The 26,545-nt window shown below is 34.7% G+C and overlaps 1 protein-coding gene across 2 annotated transcripts in view; it reads left to right on the plus strand.

Annotated features, from left to right (window-relative positions):
- Positions 1-26,545, plus strand: part of DACH1 (dachshund family transcription factor 1) — a 415,533-nt gene that overhangs the window by 221,218 nt on the left and 167,770 nt on the right. For both annotated transcript variants that reach the window (XM_004423069.3, XM_087435994.1), the window contains exon 3: positions 2,959-3,120. In XM_004423069.3, the coding sequence (XP_004423126.2) occupies positions 2,959-3,120 (162 nt within the window). The remainder of the gene's footprint in view (positions 1-2,958; positions 3,121-26,545) is intronic.

Below are 26,545 nucleotides of genomic sequence, written 5' to 3' on the forward strand. Positions count from 1 at the left end.
GGTGGGCGCCTGGGATCCGAACCCGGGCTGCCAGCAGCGGAGCGCTTGCACTTAACCGCTAAGCCACAGGGCCGGCCCACTAGCTCTACTCTTGAGGAGTAGGGTGGGGAAGCTCAGGTCTTTGAAAGAAGTGAGTCTTGAGCTGATTCTTGAAATGTTGATATCTGTTTCCCAGGTATATTGAAGAGTCAGGAACCTGAGCCTGCCATTTCTAGAGCATAATATTTAAGTCATCACATGATGGATGCATGGGCAGGTCTAGGGCAGAGGACTGAAGATCTTTTCTAGAAAGTGGGAACACCACGTGTAAAGTCTGGCCTGAAAGCAGGAATGTGGTCCATTAAAAGAAATCAAAGAAAGCTTGTGTGTCTGGAGCACAGAGAGTAAGGGGGGCTTGGAGGAACAGATGCTACACAGATAGACAGGGAACTGAGCACATAGAGCCCAACAGCCATGTGAAGCATCCTACTTGCTCCTAAGAGTGGGCATTGAATGTCATGATTGGATTTTATTTTCATAAGGTTATATTGACTACCATATGAATAATAAGAGGTTGGAGGTGCGGAAAGTGGAAGCTATTAAGAGGCTCTTTTAAGACTTCTGGGAAGAAAAGGTGGCAGCTTGCACTAGGGGGAGCCAGTGGAAACAGGAAAATTGGTTGAGTTTTTCGAAACCTATTAAAGAATTAAATTTGAGAACCCATCAAACAGCCAGGTGAGTTAGTGGAACTAAAATCAACAACTGTTGCAAATGTCATAGCTTTCTTTCCACCTTCATTAAAACGGACGAAAAATAGATTGTTAAAAAGTATTATAGTTAAGTTATAGCATGTGTGTGTGTCACACACATATATCTTTTGGAATTTGTATTAGAAATGTAAAACTTGGAAATAAACTGTCAAATGGAAAAATAGAAGAGTACCATACATAAAATCAGATAAATAATGAAATTATAAGAAGTATTTTTAAAATTCAAGGGTTAATGCAATCAGCTAAGGAGTAGGATTCTTCTAGCTGAGGGGGCTGTGGCCGCCCAGGATATCCTGCAGGAATCATACCTAGGACTGGACTTGTCTTATTGAGGAACTAGAATGCAAGGCGTGCCTAGTTTTTACTAAACATGATGTGGTGTCCTTCACATGGTTTATCTTATTTAATCATTATCTTTTCCCTTTGTGAATAGAATGACTTTACAGACGAAGAAACCAAACTCAGAAGATTTTATGGCTTGTCTAAGGTCATATCATGCATAGTTACATTTCATGCTACCAAATTCGATTCAGATCTATACAATAATAACAATCATATCTCAAGTTGTAGGTTTATCTTTCTTATTTGAATACTCTGGAACAAGATTTACTTGCCACATAAATCAAAGATAAGGACCACAGAAGTGTCATAGATTAGATATGGGACAACACCAGGCATGAAGAAGGAACAAGTGGGATGTTCACATTTGTGACAAGGCAAAATTGGGGAAGAGAGATTTGCTGGGAAACACAAAGAGAATTTTAAGAGAACAGGAAAGAAAATGTTCTGAAACATCTTTGAAGGAAATGAGTAACTGGGGAGAAAATTCAATCATAGGAAGATGAGAGAATCCGTTCAAGTGGGGACTTAAAAGGCAGTAAATGTTCAGTCCAGACCCAGATGAATTCTTTGAGTTTAGATCAGTGCCTTTTTAGGGAGTGGTTATCGGTTTTTCATGCAAAGATCCAATGTGAAGGTCTCATTGCATTGGGGTGAAAGTTATTAAGCCCTCTTTTGTCTGATCTGAAAAAAGGGTGAGGTGTTCCATCTTCTGAAAAAAAATAGCAGAGATTCCTAGAGAAAAAGAGTTTCTTATAATTCCTGAGGTTGTAACTTATTTGCTCTAGTAACTAGAAGTGATGATTAGTGGGGAGGAAAAGGAGGAGAGAGGTGTTCAGTCTCTAATCCACCGGCTGGGAGTGGAAATAAATCACACAGATAAATTCAAACCAGGGTGAAGCACTGTAGTCAGAAACTCTGAATGTTTTGCTATGGCTATAGCAAAAAGAGTGTGGGGGGCTGGTACATATCTTCTTCTAGACTGTTAGAGTTTTAGAATTAGGAGAGATCATTCACATATTCCAGTGTCTGTCATTTTGCAGATGAGGGATGCCAGGATGAAGTGAATTGACTTGGTAAAAGTTCACACATTTAAGGAAAACAAACCACTCCCGTGCTCAGAAACCTCTGCTGGCTTTCTAGAGCCTATGAAGAAAGCATGGCCTTAGCTTTCTGCTCTTGCATAATCTGGTCTCAAACTCTATTTCTAATCTCATATCCACTCCTACCTCCTGTTCTCTGGATGAACAGAGAAGAACCTTCGATAAACATCATGGCATCGTGGTTAAAAGTGTCATTTCTGGGACTAGAATGCTGGAGGATGAGAGGTCGAGGAAGTGAGTCATGGGACAAGGACATTCCAGACAAAGAGAATGGCATATGGGAAAGCACAGGCGTGAAGAGTCAGGGCATGCATGGGTATTGGTGGCATGTTCAGCATAGCTGGCATGTGACATGAGAATAAGGGAACTTTGGGTGATTAGGTCGTTTACACTTCTTAGAGAAAGGCTTTGTGAATTAAACAGTTCAGATTTTTTTCCCCCTCTAGGCAGCTATAGAGGATTTTAAGCAGGGAATGACATGTCCAGATTGGTTTGTTTGAGAGAGAATTCTGGCTGCATTTCTACTACTACTCTTTTATATGTGAATTTTGTTTCTGCTAATATTTAATTTGGGAGTTTAGAGAGCACTCTCTCCACTGAATCAAAGTTGTTTCATTGGCTGGTTGGGAATGAATATATGTTATCAGAGCATTCCATAAAGGAATCAGATACTCTAATATGTTTCTATGTGTGTTATATAAAGTACATGGACTATTACATGAAAAGTCAGAGTTTGAATTACCTCATTTTTAATTTATTCTTTTAAGGTCTGACAGCAGCAGCTGCAGCAGCTGCCGCTGCTACCAATGCAGCTATCGCCGAAGCAATGAAGGTGAAAAAAATCAAATTAGAAGCTATGAGCAACTATCATGCCAGTAATAGCCAACATGGAGCAGATTCGGAAAATGGGGACATGAATTCAAGTGTCGGTAAGTTTTATGTTCACTGAAACTTATCGTGATCATTTGCTACTAAATGACTCTCTTTTCCAGAACAAAACTATTGGCTATCCATTCAAGAGGTTGGTACTTTTAGCTTCTAAGAGTGTATATTTTTGAAGATACCGTTTTGCCTCTCTAACAACATGCACTCTAAATAAATAATTAGCAACATTATTTTTTTATTATAGCTTCAACTTTATGTCTGCAACTTCTACTATAAGCATTCAGTTAACACTTTTCATGATACAAATAAGTTTTAATAGTCAGAACTCTAAAATATTGATTATAGGTCAGGTGATAGAAGAATATTTACAAACAAAACCATATGCTTTATCTTTTTCATTCTTAGTGCATTTGCTATCAGACATGAAATTTGCATTAGCAGCAAAACATATAAACTACATCCTTTCACTTGCTTCCAAGAATAAAATTATGTTGGTAATTAATTCTTTCTATACATAACCATTACCAATTTCTCTCATTTTAAAAATACAACTTTAATTTCTCTTGACTTTTATCTTTCCTGAGGTATGGAGAAAGAGATGGAAAGTTAATAGTCCCTATAAACCAAAAGGAAAATCTTTCTCTTTGCAGAATTCATTTGAGTAGTTTGTTTGGTCAAACAGAGCTTCAAATTTGGGTTAATTTTTTTATTGATGATATCTTTAGCATCTGTATCTTGGTGAGATAAAACACTTTATTCTGTACTGCATTGTATTGTTTTCCTTTAAAATGTAGAAATCATGCTCAAAATATAATTTAACAGGAGAAATTTGGATCCTATAAGATATGTGCAAGATACTATAGCCAATATATATTCATAAAGGACACTAATTCATGGCAGTTCAATTAAATTTTCTTTCCACGCAATATTTTAACAGATTATTTCGTTAGATAATCAGCAGCTTTCTTTTTTTTTTTTTTTTAAAGATTTTATTTATTTATTTTTCCCCCCCAAAGCCCCAGTAGATAGTTGTATGTCATAGCTGCACATTCTTCCAGTTGCTGTATGTGGGACGCGGCCCCAGCACGGCCAGAGAAGCGGTGCGTCGGTGCGCGCCCGGGATCCGAACCCGGGCCGCCAGCAGCAGAGCGCACGCACTTAACCGCTAAGCCACGGGGCCGGCCCTCAGCAGCTTTCTACTCAGTCCATTGACATATAGTTAAGGATATATGAAGGAATACCGTGGATTTTAGCACTAATCATTCTTGCAACAGTTCCATGGAAGCATACACTAGACATGAATGTTAGAGTAGGAAATAATTTTGAAATATATACCTAACACATGAAATACTACTGCTTCAGTGATGCCAAAAGGCAGCTTCTAAAGTAAAAAGGGGAAAAATAGAACTTTTCAGGAGAACTACACAAGGAAAAAAGGAAAGGAACTGCAGTAATGGCTTTGATTTGAGAGGAGGTTGTAAAAAAGGTGGTAGCCCTTCTTAGAAAGATGAAAAGATGAGGAAGAGAGCCAAACGACATGGCTCTAAAACTGACAGCAACTAAGGAAAACATCAGTGTTTGCATTTGTGGTGCTCCTATTGAGAAGGTGGAGGGCAGCAGATTGTTTATGTCATGTTCTACACCCATAAATTTAGACGTTTAAAAGTTAAAAACAGTATTGAAGGAAAATGAATCAATTATAATTCTCTTTTTAGAACTATTAAGTACCTATTTTTCTTAAAATAGCAGTCTTTTACTTTGGCCTATTAAAATAGAGCAAAATTGGACACTTTTAAAAACAAGTCATTGGCCACTATAAATTACAGTTACCATTTCAAAACATAATCTGGATTGTTTTCAAAATTTTAGAAGTGTAAACCTTTAATGCAGGCTGTTCTCTATAGTTGGTGTTGTTAGGCAATTTAATAACATTTAAAGCAAAATATTTTAAAAATATTTTTAAAAACATGATATGTCTGTTCCAGTTTCCTGAGCAGCAGAATAGAAGCTGGCTTTGGAGAAACCAAAAGGCATAAGATAGAGAGAACATGACTCATAATTAAGCATTGACATAAATTAAATATTTGATTTTATAGAATAACATTTGCCTACTGACCAAATTGTAGCTTACCTTAATTATTTGGGTACATAGTCTATCATGATGACTTAAAAAAGAAATAATTTGAATTTTCTTTTGTGCTTAGTTGGAAGACATCACTTTTCTTCCATTAAGGTATTCAATTGGTAGTTTGTATTGCTTTTTAGTTTGGACACCCACCATCCAACACCAATTTGAACCAGGAACAGAAATTTATTTGAATTTTCCTAGAGAGTCTTAGTCTTTTGAGATTGTGTTAACATTGGTACCATTGCTAATCCCTAAATCATGGATATCATTTATATTAAATATCTGATAGCTAATTTTGGGCGGAAAATGTTATCATTGTCATTTTTATTCTATTCTCACATGCTGCTGTCCTCTGAGAATTTATAATTTACTACTCTTACTGAGCATATCTTCCCCCAACCCCCTTATCTGGAGATCAGGGAAAGAGAGTTTGGAATTTGGGGGAGGGGTAGGATGGGGAGGGTACAGGGCAATGGTGGGGGTGGGGGTTGATCTTGTGTCAATCAAAGCAGTTGCTAAATCGAGCAGTTGCTTTATATGGCCCCTAGTCTTCTCTGATTCTGAGCACAGTGCCTGTCTCTTGGTAAGTGTTCAGTAATTACTTGCTCTGTGACTTTGGAAAGTGACATAAACTTTCTGAGCCTAACATTCCGTATCTGGAAAATGGCATAAGTAATACCATCTACAGCATGAGACTTAAAGGAGATCATATTTGTCAAGTGTTTATCACCTTATTTATTACCATGTTGGCTTATCACATTGTTGTTCACAATAAAATTTGGGTATGCAATTTGTCAAAGATTTATTTAAATATCTTTTTCTGGCTAATTTTTCTGACCCATATTAAGAACTGGTATGCTATCACAATACCAATACTGGTAAGGTAGGTCGTTTGGTATTGCTTTTGTCATTATTATTATTTTTTCAAACTTGCTCTCCTGAAAATTACCTCCTTGTTCTTTTTACGGCCGTCAACTGCTTCCTCCTCTGTTTTCCTATTGTCTCTGCTGGGTACTATTATTGGTTAAGCTGCCAGCCTGTGAGGAAATTTGGGGGCAGCTGTTACATCATTTGGATTTTGTTGTACGTTTGATCGTAGCTCATTCTAGGAACACAAAAATAATCATAATAGACTATATCTCAGCACTCAAGGGGCGTGCAGTCTGTGGGCGGGATGGCTGCGTAAGCAGGCAGTCATAACAGGATGTACTGGATCCTCCAGGAGCGTCTGTTAGCATGAGGTGCTTAGGAAGTGGTATTGAAGCATGTGAATTCCAGGAGGAATCCCAAGCATCTCAAAGGCCTATATTTCAGAATACAAACTTACTGCTCTCATGAATCTATCAATTGGCTCTTTGAAGTAGTGAAACCCCTCAGAGAGGCACTGCTTAAATGATGTATTGTTGCTACTCAGCCCTACCCAAATCCAGTGACATTTTTGAAGTCAGTTCAGAGTTCTTTTTCCTCTTGTACTCATCTGGCTCAAAAGTTCTGTTAAAGATTTCAAGCTTTCCTACATAGGAACACTGCTTTTTTCTTTGGTTGTAAATACCTTATTGCCCAGTAATAATCCTTATTGCCCAGAAAATAGATTTTGTGTTTGCTTGGTTTGGTTTAATTTGGCTTGGTGAGGTGAAGGGATGTTTTATCATAGATAACCCTTTCCTGTTCTCAGTATGAATCATAAAAATTAGCCAGAAAAAAGTGAGTAAAGAAATCTTTGACACTGATAAATAATTATTTTACATACCAATTTTACATAGTAACCTTGAGCTCACATCTTTCCAACAGAATGATCACTTTAGGAAGAACTGAGGACTCAGGATAGATACGAGTGAGGCATCCTCATGTTGAGGAAAATATATGGCTGTGTCGCCATTCTCCCTCATCCACAATCAATTGGATTCTTTTAGTTTAATATTTACTTGCTAAGATGAGATGCTAGTCTGCATGGTGATAAACAGTCTGCTCCTGGCATCTGAAGGTGACCTGTCAGTTCATATGGACAAATCTCCTGCTTACTGAAATGTACAAAATAAATCATTAAAGCAGGCAGGTGCTCATTCCCAGATTTAAATCACCATAGATTTATGATTTGAATTAATGCTTCATTTGGCCATAGAAATAGATGCTAAGACAAATGATATGCACTAGTTGGGGTTTCCATACTGTAGCCATCCTGATATTGATTACTGAGATGTCTTTGCAATCTCTTGTTTATATCAAGTACTATCTTGTGACAGGTTGGCTGATATGAGCTACATTGCAGATAAGAAGGAAAAATGTCCTGGATTCTTTTTAGTGGCAACACTATCCACAACATACAGGCCAGATAAATTGCTATTTTTTTGCTTTAAGGACTGATCTACATAACCAGCTTTAAAAATGCTGCTTGGAAATTGGGACTGGGATATTGGAAAGGCAGAATTTAAAACCAGTGAGCCCAAGGTCAATTCTGTAGTATCTATAGCTGTGTTTTTTATCTGCTTATCTTTTTTTTTGGCATCATGCACATTTTTGAGGATACTAAATTAATCACAATCGATGTAATCTAAATAAAGGAAACTTAATTTTGCTTCTAGTTTTTAAATGCTATATAAATATTGACATAGTGAGCATCTCTTAATAGTTTCTATGTTATTTAAATACTTACTAAACCTAATATCTTACTCCCTTAACTAATGACAACAAAGGAAACGGCTCTTTAAAGATAAATACATTAAATATTATTCCCAAGTGCAAGACTTTGTGGACTATAATTTACCAAGAGGCAGGAAAAGACTGCATTTTTACTTCTCTTAACATTTTATTTAAGGAAAACACTATGTACACAGTTTAAAGAATACTCGGAGGATTTAAGAGGGACCTTTGCCACTAGCTAATATCTGACTCATAGAACTGGTAAACAGCTATCAACAATGGTAGATTGCTTGCTTAGTAGGAAATGAGTTCATATCTATTCAAAATGTGATCTCAAAACAGATGTCCCAAGAAAATCTCATTGTTTAAACTATAGTCATAACCCTCTAACTGCTGTTATTTCTTTAAGGAAGTGAAGTAATCCTAAGACTTCAGTTATTTTCTCTTTCTGAGCACTGGGGAACATAGGCAAGGGTACCCTGAAGTGGTGATCTACAAACCTGAACACAGTTCCTATGCCTGAAATGCATGATTATTTTTCATTTTCTCACACTTGCCATAGTTACAAGGTTATAGGAGTTCCAAGTAAAAACAGGAACTTGAATTTGGGATTAACAGCTATGTTCTTCAATTCCTTACTCCTTACTTCTGTCCACTAACCAACAAAACAAAGCAAATGAGAAAAAAACAAATCCAGGCTGATAGGGAGATAAAATTATCTTCCCCAGCTGACTATCTTTTTTTTCTTTTTTAACCGTTCTCTCAGAAATAGAATAGTTTATACTGTAGTCATTTCCTTTCTTCTAACTCACATGTCTATTTGGAAGGAAAAATTAATTTTATGATTTCAGGAAAAAGTCTTGGAGACCTTGAGAAAGCAAATAAAAGGAAACTGAGAACACAGGCCACCAAGCAGAGCTCTGCAATTGCACATTGAATTCTCTGCCTTGGCAATGTTAATGAACCTCAAATCCTTCCTATAATTAGATGAGGGAATTGCTTATATTTTCAAACAGATGATGCAGCTATAATGAAACGATTGACAGGGAATTTAAGAGTGTCTACAGTAGTCATTTGGTTTCTGTTATAAAAAAAGTTTAAAAAGAAGATTGGCTTTAGACATAGGTCCTGAGAGAGGTAGTAATTTACATAGCATGCTGTGACAGGTGTCTTTGTATAGTAAGGAAATAAAATGGAAGACTAGAGAAATGATGGGCAGGTATAGAAATTTTTTGGGGAGGGGGTGTCCTATGCTTAGTCTGCTTAGGTTCCTTAAAAGGGGCCGAGACTCAAGAGATGGAGCCGGATTGAGTGCACAGCTGTAACTGCTGATGAGCTAATTGCTCCTTATCTCTCAGCCCCATTCATCTTCATTTTTTACCAATTACTGAGAATTATCTGTGTTCTCAGTTGGATATGAGAGTTAATCCTTTTTGGTTAAGCTGGCAGTACTGTGAGCAGATTCCAAATCAGAGGGTGAAAAAGCCAAAGCAAGCTTGCTCTAAAAATGTCTCCAGTTCAATTACAGTATCACTGATTCATAAGAAATTTGCCATTGTTTAACAGATTAATGTGGAAAGTTTTTTTTTTTTTAACTTTCTTAATGTTTCTCTGCCTAACAATGATTTTTGAGATCCCTCTTCCTGTCTGATGAGTAAAATTTAACAATATTAACAGCCAGGGTCTTGTAAACATGGAAACACACAAGACTGCCTTAAAAGGCCAAAAAGATTCTGACACATGAAATGAGAAATATTTTAGAACTGATAGCTGTCAATTTATATATAAACACTTTTAATCGATGCTTTTGCTCTCTGTGGCTCACATATAGCCAGGAAAGTTTGTCTAAACATAAGCCTTTTCACAAATGTCACATTAGTGGAATTTTAATGGAAGGACCACATAAGCATCTCTTAAAAGTGTAGGAACTGCCACGGTTTGTAATTCAATTGATTGTGAATATGCCATATGGTTCCCATCATTCCCCATGCAAAAGATGTCTTCATATCTTGACGTTTCATACAAAATTGCTTACCCCAACATCAAAAAACAAAAAAGTAGTAAGCTATCTCTCATAAATTTTAATGTATTTGTAAATATTTAATATTTCTGCCATTTCTTCTTTATTGAATATTTTAAGGTAATTTAATTTGAAAATATAAGGAATAAACAGTTAATTTAAAACAAAATTATAAAAAATTCATTGTCTAAAATTTGAACATCTTATCGTATGACCAAGATAAGTCACACTGAGATGGGGGAGCGGAGAGCAAAATATGTCAGAAGATTTAGCTTTTAGTAGTGATGTAGCTAATAAATAACTTAGCTACTGAGATAAGTCTCTTCATTTCTCAGCTTTTTTATTTAATAAATAAGGAGCTTGATGCCCATTAACCCTCTCAGCTCTAAAATTCTTTGAATTTTGAAACCTCAATAGAATATGAAAAGCCAGAAGTTATTCCTTTTTTTTTTTTTTAAAGATTTTATTTATTTATTTTTCCCCCAAAGCCCCAGTACACAGTTGTCTGTCATAGCTGCACATCCTTCTAGTCGCTGTATGTGGGACGCGGCCTCAGCATGGCTGGAGGAGTGGTGCCTCGGTGCGCACCCGGGATCCGAACCCGGGCCGCCGGCAGCGGAGCGCACGCACTCAACCGCTAAGCCACGGGGCCGGCCCCCAGAAGTTATTCCTTACAGTGATTTCTAAAATAAAGTACAAACCTGAAATAACCTAAACGTCCAAAAAAAGGCATCCTTAAATATATTGTAATACATTATTTCACGTATTATGCAGCCATTACATATGATGGGTAAGGGTGGAAAATATTTATTTTGAATATAAGAAAAAAGATGATATAGAATTTTATACCTTTGTACTCTATATCCATTTCATTAGTGTTTGGAAGGAACTGGGCAAGAGTTAACACTATGTTATTGTGGAAGAATGATGAATATTTTTTCAAAAAATTTAATATAGCTTAAAATTAGATTATTTTAAAATGACGTGTGTTAACTGGTGATTTTATTAAGCTCTTTTTCATGATTTTCTAGAAAGTGGGTGACATCAGTTTGCAGTTTCTCTCATAATGTATTTTTGATCTTCATTGGTTATTTAAAAGGATAGAAACACTAGTGATCATAACAGGTGACTATTTATGGAAAAAATCCATTTCTATATTCAAAAGAACACTTTTCTCATTTAAAAATATTTGAGCGTATATTTCTAAATCCATTTCTATGTTAATAAAAGCATTAGAGTATGATCAATAACATGTACTAGTTTCCCGTATGAATTATTAAAAGTGTTATATGGTATAGAGAAGCAGAATGCAGAGAATATTTCCACTTTTTATGTAGTTTCTGGTTTTCATGAAGATTTTTTAATTTATCTGGACAGTTGGAGAACATAATTAGAAAATATTAACCCAATGTTTTTGTTTTCCTTTCAATATTGTTTATTCTAATGCCAAGATAATGAAGTAAATCTGATAATTCAAGCATTTCATATTAAGATATTAAGAAATATAAATTAAATGATTTTATTTGATGCTGTATCCTTGTGTAATCATAACACCAAGGGAAAGGTAAGATATATCCAATTGGATATGTTATATGGTAGACTCCATCACATTCCTGGAAATTGAGTGTATTTATGACAGCCTTGGAAATACAATTTTCTTCGAGGACAGCCCTAAAAATGATCTTTGTCAGCCTACATCAACAAGCTATAATGTTTATAGAAACTTCAAACATAAAGTATAGTGGGAGCAAGCATTTCAGTTTAAAATAACCCCAGGCCTTATTGAGTTCTTTTAAGATCAGATAACTCTTATTTTATTCATTAATAGGATCCTCCATTATTTTATTTGTTTTATATTTTAACTTCATATGATTGATGACATATGATTAAAATAAATCTTCAACTTTATGTTCTGTGAATTACAATGTTTGATGATATAAATTTTCAAATATCTCATGATGACCTGACATTAGAAAATGTATTTTTTGAGATGTTACTAGGGTGTTCATGGTCCAACATTATTGTGAGTGTGAACCCACAAGCTTATAACTCTGAGACCAATGCCCCTGTCATCAGACCTGGTGTTTTACGTTTGTGTGACTGTAGTTCTTCTCTAAATTGTCCGAATATTCCAAAATTGTACAAAGCCATTTGTGTGAACCATGGCATATCAAATTGAATACAAAATAGAATAACTAAATGATAATAAGTAGATAATGTAGTAGTTGACATGAATGTCTAAAAAGGTCAACTCACTTATGATGAAATAATGTGGCATACATGATCTTGTAGGCTCTTGATGCCCTCCCCCCGCCGCCCCCCACAAAAAATTAACCTGGATCATTTGGAAGATAGGAAAGAATGGAGGATTTAAATATGGTTTTCTTTAACAGCAGGTCATAATGGAAACACAAACCCTTACATTCAGTGCTGAGAGAATTACCAGTTTGATAGTGATTAGGAATGTTGTTATTAAAACAGTATGTGCAGTTCATTTTCAACAGTTTTGAATTAGAGTCTGCACTAATGAAACGGATACGGTTTCCTTCACAAAGGGCAGATCTGTTAGTTAATATTGCTGCAGCAGTGCCTCGCAGACCATGCCTTTAGCTCTATTTGTATTTCACAGCATGATAAGCAAAGAGTGTTGATTTTCAAGGATCCTGCTGATGAAAGGTAATGGCATTATTACGTCTTTATCTCAAAAGCAGAAGAGAGTGGTAAATGATTTTTTTTCTCTGTTGCACAAAAGATTTCTTGGTTAGAAAGCCTTTTTTATTTCTTTACATCATTTTAGTCTTGGAAATGATATGTTATTATTTAATGTCTGCACAGCAAGCTTGAAAGCACCTAATAGCGAATGGATTGGAAGTGAAGTACCTCCTGCTCACAGATATGGATCTTCTCAGTCACACGCTGTACCAGCTGTCATCCTAGCCATACTGCTGTGATTTAATTAGTCTGTTTATGTCCTTTCTAATAATATTTCCATGTCTATGAAAGGGCAAATGCGACAGGGACTTTTTCCTCTCTGGTTCTGCAGACTGAAGAATGTGGCCTACATCTGATATGTGGGGACACAGGATTGAATCACCATTCCTGTCACTTCAAGCTGTTGATAAATTGTTCAGCCAAGAAGTGTACTTACTTCCTTGGGGTCATTTGTAGGCTGGGAGTAATAATCTGCATAGGGACAAAGAAGAGAGGATGTGTGTGTCTGTGTGTGTGTGAATCAGGTCATATATATATGTATGTATATGTGTACACACACATACATATACAGATATATGTCTGTGTGGGTGTTTTAAAATTAAAATGACTTATAAGAAAATGTGAACTCATTTTGTATCAATGTTGTGCATGTCTTTATGGCACATACTGAAATCTTTTCATCAATTGAGTACATGCAAAATTATAACATTTCAGGAATTCTCAGAAAAGATTTTCATTTTTCTGAATGAAAATTTAAAAACAAGTAATTCATCTGGAATTTTACCTGTACAACTGCATAGATTGGGATCTTTGGAAAAAAATCTCTGTTTTATATAAGACATTACATTTCAGGATATCCAGGGAAAGACGACTTTATCATCTTAATAAAACAATTAGTAATTATATTTTTAGTTGAACTTTTTTCTGGAAAGTATATTTAACTTAAAAGGATAGCTTATGTTCTAAACAAACTACACGCGCAGTTATATGAGTATGCATAAATTAATGAAGAGATATAAATGATATGACTTTAAAATATAATGTGGTAATTAAATAGTTTGTACTCAGGCACTATACCATTTGAATGATTCAAGGCTCCTTCAAAATTCAGTGGCCTTATGAACATTCTTGATTCTGTCTTAGAATTCTATGACTAATGTTTCAGGAGACACAGATCCATATAATAAAGATGGAGGAAAAAAAGATTTTTGAAACCAATTTCAATTCATTTTAATTCCATTCATGTTTGCCTTAGGAAAAAAAGTCTATATCATTTATAAATAATCTGTTAGTTAGTTTTATGTGTTTTAGTCTGCTTTTTGGAAATAGGTTACTTTTTCTTTATTTCTCTATAATTTATCTACATGCTGAAACTGTGTTGCAAGGTCTTCTGAGATATCTTTTTTTTTTTTTAATTTTATTTATTTATTTATTTTTCCCCCAAAGCCCCAGTAGATAGCTGTATGTCATAGTTGCACATTCTTCTAGTTGCTGTATGTGGGACACGGCCTCAGTGTGGCCGGAGAAGCAGTGCGTCAGTGCGTGCCCTGGATCCGAACCCGGCCGCCAGCATCAGAGCACACGCACTTAACCGCTAAGCCATGGGGCCGGCCCAGAGATATCTTCTGATTATCTTGCTTTTGCTTGTATTTTTCTGTTTTTCCTTTCTCATCTTTTACATTTTGTTAACCCCACTCCATTTTTGGAGCCGGACTTGTTAAAGCAACAGGTATATCAACAATATAAGTCCAATATTCATTTTATGTAAAAAAAAGTCAAGGTTAAAAAATGCTAGTCTTACCAACATCGTCAAGTTGTTTTAAAATGTTTTCTTTAGCAACCTAAATGTCAGCCTCCTAAAGTTGCTAATTTTGATGCACATGGGGATGTATTTAGTTTCTTCTTGTTCTTTCACGTACGTACTGCTGTCCAAACCTGTGCCTACATCAAGAGAAAAGGTCATGTTCTAGAGTCTTTTAAAATAAATGTGTCAAAATGAGCATCAAGATTATAAAATTTCTTATTTCTAATAGTAATTGATAACACTTTTTTAATTCCTTTAATTTCCTCTTCTCAATAATATGTGACCTTAGCAATTAAATAACTAGACATCACATACACACATGTATCCCTATATTTCAGCTGCCAAGACTCTCTCATTTACTTATTACAAGTATCAACTGAATTTACTAAATATATTTATTTTCTTAATTATTTTATGCTGGAAAAATGTAGAAATACTTATTTGTCTGTCTTTTCACTGGGGTGTAATTTCACCATTTTTCTACATTCGTTGTACTGTCGAGCCTAAATGTTGATGGTTAAGTTATCTTGACACGAACCATTTTGATGCTTTAAAAAAACTCACCGAGAAGCATTTGATGGTATTTTTTATTAATTGGATAAATGAATTGTGAGATGTGTGATTGCATGATGATGTACTCATTTAGTTGTTGCTTTTTGCTTTTACTAATCTCTGTCATATTGGATTTATAAATGGAATGGAGTGACCTTTGAAACTGTGATGGAAATGAAGAGATAAACACAACTTGAAAGGACAAACCAATTAATATCAATGTGTTTGTTACACATACATGAGGAATTTTAATCCTTTGCTCTGTACAGTAAATTTGTGATTCATTTGTTGAGAAAAGGAGCACACTTTTTGATAGTTACAGATTTTAATCTTATATTTTTCTCTAAATATATAACTTTATATGGCATCATTATATATATAACACTCAATTAGGTTGTTTTTAGTGCATGAAAAGTTGGCATTCCCTTTAAAAGTTTTGAGAATGTCCCCTTTTAATAAGAAAACAGCTGTGTATACACACATATTCAAACATATATGCATATAAGGCATATATGCATCTACCTTCATATTATATATTTTTAAATAAATATATTGTAATCTTGATTATAGTGAATTCTTGAATAGACCTATATTTTGTAAATGTAGGCTCATAACTGATCCTCTGCCCTTGTCCACAGAATACTTTCTAAAAATCCTGATTCAGGAATAGATAAAGATAGATTTAGCATATTAGCATAGATAAAGCATTTATTTTTTTAACTTGTTGACCTCTAATGTTAAAAAATTTTTTGCAAAATCATCAAATATTCTTAAAATAAATCTGAGTAGCCGTTTATCCTTTCTTCTTACCTTGTGCTCTCTCTCTGTCTTCCCCATCTTTTACCTAATTGGGCTTATTTTCTTTAAAAACAAAGAAACAAACAAAAAAATCAAACCAGTTCTGCTGTGGTGTGAATTTTTAGAACGCCTTTGCGTTCTATCCCTTTTAATAGCTTAATTATAGAGTATAATCAATGTAATATACAGATATTGAAATATTGCTATTGATGCACAACAAGGAAAAAAGTTATACAAGCTTGACATTTTAAAACACCAGCATTGAAAGACTTTCACTTCTAATTGATTTTTAAAAGAGTTCCCTGGAAAAGCGAGCTCAGAAATGTTTATAACGGCTTTGGCAACATTCCAAAATGTTTACCACAAAGTGTAACTCAGCAGTTTCTGAGCTCTCCCATCAACTAAGAAAGATGTGTCCCATAATTGGCTTAATCCAAGTTGATATTGAACCCCCCACATAGATGTCATTTTTTTTAAAGATATAAATTCTCTAAATGATTACTTCAAAATGAGAAGTGTTTTTACTTTTACCAATCAGAAAGAATTTTTTAACAAGAAGTTATAGAAGCGCAAAGATTATATATCTTTTGTATTTTTCTAAAATTATTTTTTCTCACTCCCTTCACCTTTTTTTTTAAATCTATTCACCTTCAAAACTTTGCTTAGTAAAACTGGCAACAAGATGATTTTTAGGTATGTTACTAATATAGGCCTCCTTATGGTTGATTGTAGGTATGAAAAACTTCCTTAGACAGCTAAAAAAATTAATGGATATGACTTCCATTCTATTTTAACAAGCAAGCCGACCAAAATACGAGTAACATTGACCATAAGCAATTACTTTAAAAGGCTACTGCTAAGTATTTCAGGAAAAATGATTTTGTTGACTAGTTGTTTGTCAGTTCCTGTATGTTTTTTTATTGATTGCTTTTGAATATATAGCCCCATGATTGAAAATGTTGCTGGTAAGATCTTCCCTTTACAGTGCGGAACCTACTTCCTGTGATTGATAGGAGATAAATTTACACAGAAATGATTATACAAGTTTATTTAGATCTCTACTTTCTAATAGTATTAATTCTGTAGTGTGATGTTTCTTTGAAACTAAGTCATAGAATAGTTGGGAACTTTGTAACTATTTTACTCTTTCGGGTCTTTTGTTATTGTGTGCGATTTTCTCAGCTGTGATTCAGCACAATAATGTGATATTTCAAAGTATGATCAGCCAGAATGAGTCATTTATTTGTAAGCATTTCATTTTGAGATGAAGACTGTAGCATAATTGTATAACATCTACTTATTCCCCCAGGAATCTGGAGTGATTTGTGGTTTGAAATTTCTGTATCATAAACTCATGCCATGTAGGCAGTATTACATTTAGTGGATAACTAGGAATTCCGATTAGTTGGATATAAATCACTAATGTTGAGAAATAAAGGTGACAAAAACAGTGAATAAAAAAGAAATGAATTGATAAAAACAGATAAGGAAGTCATCCAGTAGACAATATTACCTAATTTGTCAAAACAATCTAATTTGTATTAATACACACATATTCAAACATATATGCATATAAGGCATATATGCATCTACCTTCATATTATATATTTTTAAATAAATATATTGTAATCTTGATTATAGTGAATTCTTGAATAGACCTATATTTTGTAAATGTACCTAATACAACTTGTACCTAATACAAGTTGCATATGAGAAATAGATTTGCATGAAAATGTTCTCCCTCAATACCAAATTCATGTCTATTTTTCTCCAAATTTGAGCTCTAAAATTGTATTAGAAACATTTAAATGTCATCATGCTCTCTAATCGTATATATGTACATGTATATATTTCCCTACTTTTACACTGTTCAGAACTCAATGCCTTATTCTTCCCTGATTTAGATTAAAACAAAATAAAACAAACAAAAAAACCCTGAATGCAGTTGGACATCCTTTAGTTTCTCAGTATAGTCATAGTTGACCCCAAATTCTAAGATTCACATACGCCCAACCTTCACGTGTCCAGCTTTCCACTGATAGGCTGATTTTCTTTTTGTTAATCCTCAGACTCCCCCAAACTTTATTAGTACTCTATAATATTTATTTCTGTCCCCCAAAAGAGTCTTTGGCTGGGGGTGGGAGGCAGAGAAAAAGAGAGTGAGAGAGAGAATGAGAACATGTAAGTGAAAACTGAGAGGCAACACAACTTTGTGGTTGTGTTGACAGCACAAAACCTGATGCCTACCTGCTGGAGTATAGAGAATGACTCTGTTCTTTACTATTCTTCTTATGACATTTTTGGCACCTTAACCTTTCTGTATCTCAGTTTGCTCATCTATGTCATAGGTATAATAACTACAAATACTTCGTAGGGCTCTTTGGGTTAAATTAGTTCTCAGAACACAGCCTGACACATTGTAAGCAATATACTAAAGTTTCTTAAACAGAAAATAAAAATAAAATAATAAAATGGACAACATACATACTCACAAATATCTTCTAAAAATTTGGGAGTTTCCAGTAGTCCCAGCATCTCAATATTATTTGAAACAATATATAATATTTCCTCCTCTACCTGCCTTCAACATTCATTAGTTATCTACGATATTCACTAGTTTATCCTAGTTGAATATTTATCCAAAAGATGTTTTATTGATTATTTGCTGCAGTCTGAGCCTAGTGTCATGCTCAGAAAATATGCTACCAGATTTAGATTACATTTTTACACTTTTAAAAAGCACATACATGTAGGAAGAGGAAAGAAGTTGTTAGTTATTTCATTGGCACATTTTTTTTAGAAATCAATAATCAGCCCATAAACTTTTAATTGAAGAGTTTTGTCTCATTTTATGTTATCAGACAAAATACATACTCCAACTCTAAAAACAGACATTACTTTATTCAATGCACATAAGACTTCCTTTAATTAGACCTTAATAAGCTTGGTTTAACTGGGATTTACAGAAGAACAGTGGTCATTAACATTAGCCAGATTAAGACTGTGTTAATTACTATTGATAGATAAAATAACGTGCAAAAATGGTTTACATTATTCCTATACTTGTGAATTGAAAAGAAGTTTGAAGCTTTTAAATGGAAGTTATATTTTATTTGTACTTTAAAATTGAATATTGACTTCCATACATGCAGGAATAACAATAGGACACATGATTTCACGGTTTAAGTTTTACAGCTTCTTTAGGTTTACCATGAATAAGCAATCTTAAAATATATAATTTTGGATAATTTTCTAAGATTTATATATGAAAAACTTTCATTTAATTTTATGATTTATAATATGTGATTTTAGTTAGAAACAAATAGATATCTTAATTATACATTGTCTTCAAAAGACTTAGTTACTTTCTTTTTAGTAACTGATAGATCCAAATGATTTCTTCTATCTTAAAAGGATTTTTTACAATTGTGACAATTTTATATTAATGCTGTCTTTTACTGTTGACAGCTACCCTTGGTGCCTATTTTCCTTATCATATTTGGGGTTAATAATAACTGAAATTTAGCTAGTTTTTTCCCTCCATGCATCAGTTCTCGGGCATTATATCAAGTCAAGTTATTTCTCAGGATTCCTCAAACAGTTTCTGTGTCACTCATTCCCACACCCATTTTCTTGAAACTGCTCTTGTAGAATGTATATATATATAGTTAACATTATTCAAAGTAGGTCAGCCACCCATGAGCTCTAGATTGACAAAACCAATGGAATTCTCCTTGTTTCATTCTATAGAAAGTTATGCAATCCAATAATTAAATTCTATAGATAGTGTTAATATCATATCCTCTCCTCTAAATGATTTAGATTACTCTCTTCTATTTAAAGATTCATAACAAGAATTTTAATATCGTCTCAGGCTAAATGAATCATAAATAAATACAATCTTATGCCCCAGCATGGACTTTGACTTTGGACAGTCTTCCCCAAATTGAATAAATAACAGCCTTATCTTCCTCTTTTTGCTTGAGGAAGATTGTCCCTGAGCTAACATCCCTGCCAATCCTCTATTTTTTGTATGTGGGACTCTGCCACAGCATGGCTTGATGAGTGGGATCGGAACCCACGAACCCTGGGCCACTGAAGTTGAGCTCACGAACTTAACCACTATGCCACTGGGCCAGCCCCAACCTTTTTTTTTTTTTTTAACCTCCATATTCAATCTAGAAAATTGGAACCATCTTTTACATATCTGTCTTCCCTTGTCTTGCATCTGCTTTCGTATGTAGTATGTCACTGTCTGTTTTTTCTTCCTCCAAACCATATCTAGGATTCATATTCCTCTCTCCACTGCATCCGCTGCCAATGTGTTAATGCAAGTTAACACCTCCCACATGGGCCACTGCAATAACCCCTAATCCAGCCTTCCCTATTTCACTCTTTGTCTTTTATAATCCTCTCTTGTTATAACAGATACTGTGATGATTGTAAATCATAAATCAGTTCATGAGATTTGCCTTTTTAAAAGCCTTCAATGGCTTTTCATTGTGCTTAGAATAAAACTCAACTTTCTTAGCATGGCCTGAAACCTCTGCATAATAAGGAATGTGTTGCGTCTCAGCTCCCCAAACTCTTCTGGGTTACTCTCCCTTTCCTTCTTCTCTCCACGCTGGCCTTTCTTCAGTATCTTTCTTCAGTATATAGCATACCACATGCCTTGCTTCCCCTAGGTATTCTTAAATCTGGCCAGTGAGACATTCTTCTCTTTGTTTTTGACTTCCTAGCTCCTACTCTTTTTCCAGTCTCTGCTTAAATGTCCTTCACTGAATGCTAAATTTAAGTTAGTTCTCCAACTCTGCCTTCAACTGGTTCCATTCAATACCACCCTGTTCTTTCTGTAGCACTTTGAAGATTTTATATCTTTATTTACAAGCCTTTGCTTCACGACCATCCTCCTCCATGAGACTATCAGCTTGCTGAGGGCAAGACTGCCTCAGCTATTTTTTTTCCTTCCCAAATGCAATGGAACTTTATTTCTTGTTCACATAAGTTTTTTTTTAAATTATTTTACTGTGGTCATTTTGGCTTACAACATTGTATAAATTCCAAGTGTACATCACTGTATTTCAGTTTCTGTATAGACTGTATTGTGTTCACCATCAACAGTCCAGTTTTTATCTGTCACCATACCTATGTGCCCCTTTACCACTTTTGCCCTCCCCCTAGCCCCTTCTCCTCTGGTAACCACTAATCTGTTCTCCTTATCTATGTGTTTGTTTGTTTATAGTCCATGTATGAGTGAAATCTTATAGTATTTGTCTTTCTCTGTCTGTCTTATTTTGCTTAGCATAATACCCTCAAGGTCCATCCATGTTGTTGCAAATGGCATGATTTTGTCCTTTTTATGGCTAAGTAGTATTCCATTGTATGTATATATATGCCACATCTTCTTTATCCACTATCCATTGATGGACACTTGGGTTCCTTCCATGTCTTGGCTATTGTGAATAATGCTGCGATGAGCATAGGGGTGCATAAATCTTTTTGAATTGTTGATTTCATGTTCTTTGGATAAATACCCAGTAGTGGGATAGCTGGATCACGTGGTTTTTCTGTTTTTAATTTTTTGAGACATTTCTATTCTGTTTTCCATAGTGGCTGCAACAGTTTGCATCCCCATCAGCAGTGTGTGAGGGTTCCTTTTTCTCCATATCCTCTCCAACACTTATTTCTTGTCTTGTTAATTATACTGGCTCAGCTACATTGACTGGCATGTATTGTCAATATGTGGTTGTTCAACAAATACTCCAGGAGGAAAATAAGATTTTGGAATTAGAAGGGGACTTGAGCTAGCATTTGATATGCACACCTCTGAGTTTGGGCAGCAGGCAGTGCTGTGCTGGAGCTGGCTAACAAGAGTCAGTTATCAAATTGTCAAAATTTTTGTAAGCTGATTGTTAAAAAAAAAGTCACTATTAAAAATTAAAGTAGAGGCTGGCCCGGTGGTGCAAGCGGTTGGATGCACACGCTCTGCTGTAGCGGCCAGGGGTTCGCCGGTTCGGATCCTGGGTGCGCACCCACGTACCGCTTGTCAAGCCACGCTGTGGCAGCATCCCATGTAAAGTGGAGGAAGATGGGCATGGGTGTTGGCCCAGGACCAGTCTTCCTCAGCAAAAAGAGGAGGATTGGCAGATGTTAGCTCAGGGCCGATCTTCCTCACACACACACAAAAAACAATTAAAGTATATAAATTTAGAAATAAATAAAATCAATGGTAAGAAATACTCAACACTTAAAAAAATACTCCAGAATGAATGTTTACTAAATGAGTGCTCACTTAGGCAGGAACACCTTTTTATATGTATCTTTGTTATTGCTGGCTCTCTCCTTACTCATTAGATGCCTCCATATTCTTACACATTAGAATATTTCTTTTATTTCAAGATAGGTTCAAGCTACATTTTGTTCAATGTCAGTATTTCAGGGTTTTACTATGTAAAATTTTTATTCTCATGTTCACATCTACTTTTTCTTTTCGTTTAATCTGAGACATAAAATGTTAATATTGTTGGCATTTCCATTTTACAGATGAGTAAATTGGATCTCAGAAGAGATAATTTCTTGCCTGACATTTTGTGACTTTTAAGGTAGTGTAACTGAAGGCAGGGTTCACTGTTTTGACTCCTACTTTAGTGTTTATTCCAGGTTATTAAAATAGGGAAAAGAAGTTTCATTCTTTTTAAAAAATATTAAATTAGAAATCCAGGAACTTGATTTCCATTTTAATTTTACCAGTACCTATCTCAGGTAACTTTGAGGACATAATGTAACCTTTATGTTTCTTACTTTACTAAGTTTGGTTAATTTCAGGGCTCAGAATTAAAAGTTCTCCATTTATATAATTCTATGAATACATAATGTAATACAACATAAGTAAATGTTATGTTTAAGTCACTCAATCAACCTCCATATTATGTAGAGGGGGAGGTAGAATGTTACTATAGAAATTCAGGTGTAGAGTATATTAAAGCATTTACATTTTGGTGGACATAATTCATAGACTATGGAAAATTTGAAAATAAAATTTGAGTTGGTGCCCTATCAACTTTATTATTTATCATTTTCCATTTTTTTACCCTTGCCCAACAAGTTGCCTTAAAATATATAACAACAAAAACATCTTTTGTCACTCTATATTTTTGTTTAATAACTATTTTGTTCATCCATCCTCCTACGATTGTCCCCCAAATAATATGTATTCTGTACCTCTGAGCTGTTTTACACAATACGTTCCTTGGATTATGCTATAAACTCTTTGTGGCAGGGACTTTGTCTTTTTATTTGCTCTATAAAGCACCATGCATACCTAAGGAATTTTATGAATAATAATAAAAAAGGATGCAAAAGAAAAGCTTTCATCAGCAGTGTTTTATTTTGCATGTGCATTTAGGGATGAATTCACGCTATTGTCCATATTTTTGGAGAAACAGCCACTTATATTACAAAAGTTGACTATGAAGAAGGCATGTAATATTAAATCTGAAAATTTACATTACTGTTATAGGAAAAATAAATGAAGCAATACAATTTGCTTTTTCCTGTCCATTATAAAAATATTGCCAAGTCTGGTGTGTGGTTCATAAAATCAAACATTTTCTAACACAGCTGTGCATGAGGAAATGAAATATGTAGGTATAAGAAACCACCTGTTTGCCAGAACAGGAGTTTCAAAAAAGATAAACGGCAGAATTTTATACAGGTCCCATTGAAGGTCTATTCTGCTATTAATACTAAAACCTTAGCACTTGTTCTATAAAAAGATGTTTTGCATGTGAATCGAAGGCTGAATAAGCCCTTGGATGCTTCACTAATAAACACCATTGGTTTTTCTATTCAGTACACAAGATGATATTGAATACAACTGTCAAAGATAATTTTGCAGCCAATTCGGTTTTAAACGCCAAAATTATAACAAACCACAAATTCCTGTTTACTCGAAATACTCTCCTTTCCCTCCTTTATCTTAGTTGCAAAACTCTCATGAACTTGACAGTGTTCTCCCTTGATGAAGAGAAAGTCTGAAATATACCATAAATCATACCAAGCTACCAGAGAAATTCAAATTGCTGTAAAGCACAAGTACCCAGGGACCGCTTATGTACTTCCTGAGCCATAATGCAACGTTCACAACGAGATCATTACATCATAATCGCATTCTGACTGTGATTTGCTTTGTGTGTAGGGGGCTCAAATGTCAGAGAGAGAGAGATGAGAGCGACTGTCAGGTTAGATTTCTCTCCTATTTCACATTAAATAAGTGATCAGAAAAACACATTACCCTGTACCAAATATTTCAGAAATTAAAAACTTCTCCAAAGTTTTCCCTGCATAGGACATTTCTTGACATGTTTCATGAAGGTAAGTTTAGCACTAGAATTTCTAGGGACAGTTGAGAGAGTTTTTAATATAATTTTGCTCCTTGTTTACTAAGTGTTATTAAATAAGTAAACTATTCACATCATAACCACCAAGCTTAATGAAGGTGTATATCAAATAAACAAAGCGCAAGAATATTTCTATCAGTGTAAAATATCCACATTTAGAAAAATTATTGCAAAATTACAATTATATCCAAACTTTACGTCTTTATGTTATAATAATATATTGAATTTTCACCAGTGCATGTCTATGCAGAAATGCATATGTATATGTATGTATGTATATATGCTGTCTGATAAAGTAGAACATAACTTAGAATATAATTTTTATAAGCCTCTATAAAACATGCGAATATCCCTGCTTTGTTGTTTACTTCTCATTTAATATCAGAGCAGATAGGTATTACCTTCTAATTCTACTTGGTGGTTAAAACAGTTTACACAATCTTAACTATTAACCTGTCCATGTTTTCAATTTGGAAATTCTATGAAGACAATCATATCAACTGCGAAAAAGAACACTTTTTTTTTTCTCTTCTATTAGGGTAGTTTTGCTTCTTATTTTTAAAATTTCATGTTTCAGTGTTTCATCTGAATGAATTGCCCAGACTTTGAAAACAAAGTTGAGTATTGGTTTTCTGCCTTTGGATTTATGGAGAGTGTGTCTCTTATTTCTTCCTAATATATGATATTCTTTGAGGGTATCTGGAAGTTTATTTATCAAGATGGGAATGTTTCCTTCTTTTACTAACTTAATATCAAGAATGAGTTTTTAATAATATAAATTTTTGCATTTATCAAGACATAAAGTTAATTTTTGAAGACTTCAGTTCACTACCTGGTTGTGTTTACTAGAAAAATAGCTAATATTATATAAGTCTATTTCAGTCTTCAATCTAGACTAAAAGAACGTGGTTTTTTATTTATAGTATGTTCACAGCACTAGGAAGACATCGACATATATCCATATCTATATATCATTGTGATATACATATGTATTTATAGATATGTAAGTATGTATGTATGTATGCATGTACAGTCGTGCTGCACAAGGATGTTTCCATCAATGACGGGCCACATATACAACGATGGTCCCATAAGATTGGTACCACATAGTCTAGGTGTGTAGTAGGCTATACCATCTAGGTTGGTGTAAGTACACTCTATGATGTTCACACTATGACAAAATTGCATAGTGATGCATTTCTCAGAATGTATCCTCATCAGTGAGTGTCACATGACTGTATATAAATCAAAATAAATTCAGTGATGACCTGCTATGGTGACAGAAAGGGAAAGATCAGGGTTCTGTTCTAGGGCTATGGATGGTGTGGCTTTCTTCTATTTCTATACTTTAGTCTCTATGCTTCCTATTCAAGGACTGGGCACATAATAATCCACTTCATATTACTTAATCAATCATATTTATTAGTGGTTTAGAATAAACTTTATTATAGTATTGATGCAGTTGCTTAACATTTCTGTTAGAAAATGCTACTTGCTTTAAGAAAGGGTTATTATTTTTCTCCTTTCAAGGTTTAAAATAAAGCAAAAACCAAAAAACTCAATTAATACATCTTTTGTCCAAATTTTCACGTGGATTAGAGCACCTTTCATATCTTCCTCAATTATACAATGTCTTAAGGTCAGATACAGTTATTTCTTATATCCCCAAACTAGGCCCATATGTTCATGGCATGTACTCAGTAACTTCACTGTGGACCATGCCTTTAAAGTTTGCAGAGGCTCCTGTTCTCCCACTGGCACAAATCACTGAATAATTATTTTAGAAAAATAATAGGGAGAATGAATTTGGCATACTCAAATCCATGTATTTTCCTTTTGAAGCACCACTACACTTTAGTCCTTATTGATTCTAGAATAATTTACCTTAAGGGCCGGCCCCATGGCTTAGTGGTTAAGTGCGTGTGCTCTGCTACTGGTGGCCCGGGTTCGGATCCCGGGTGTGCACTGACGCACTGCTTGTCAGGCCATGCTGAGGCGGTGTCCCACATACAGCAACTAGAAGGATGTGCAGCTATGACGTAGAACTATCTACTGGGGCTTTGGGGAGAAAACGGGAAAAAAAAGAGGAGGCTTGGCAATAGACGTTAGCTCAGGGCCAGTCTTCCTCAGCAAAAAGAAGAGGATTGGCATGGATGTTAGCTCAGGGCTGATCTTCCTCATAAAAAAAAAACCAAAAAAACACTTATGTTTAGAATAATTTAGTTTAAAGGTAAATTAAGTGAACAGATTTATCACATTCCTCATTTGGAATATCGTTCACTGTTGAACTGATCTGAGACATTGTTAAAAACGAATATTTTGATTTATTTGTATTTAAGGACTTGAGAATAAAGTTTATTATTAAGAATCCTCCAGTAGCCATATGGTAATAAATGCCATCTAAAAGTCTAATTTG

Source organism: Ceratotherium simum, chromosome 10 (assembly GCF_057802395.1).
Source record: "Ceratotherium simum simum isolate JZ-2026a chromosome 10, ASM5780239v1, whole genome shotgun sequence".
Classification (NCBI taxonomy): Eukaryota; Metazoa; Chordata; class Mammalia; order Perissodactyla; family Rhinocerotidae; genus Ceratotherium; species Ceratotherium simum.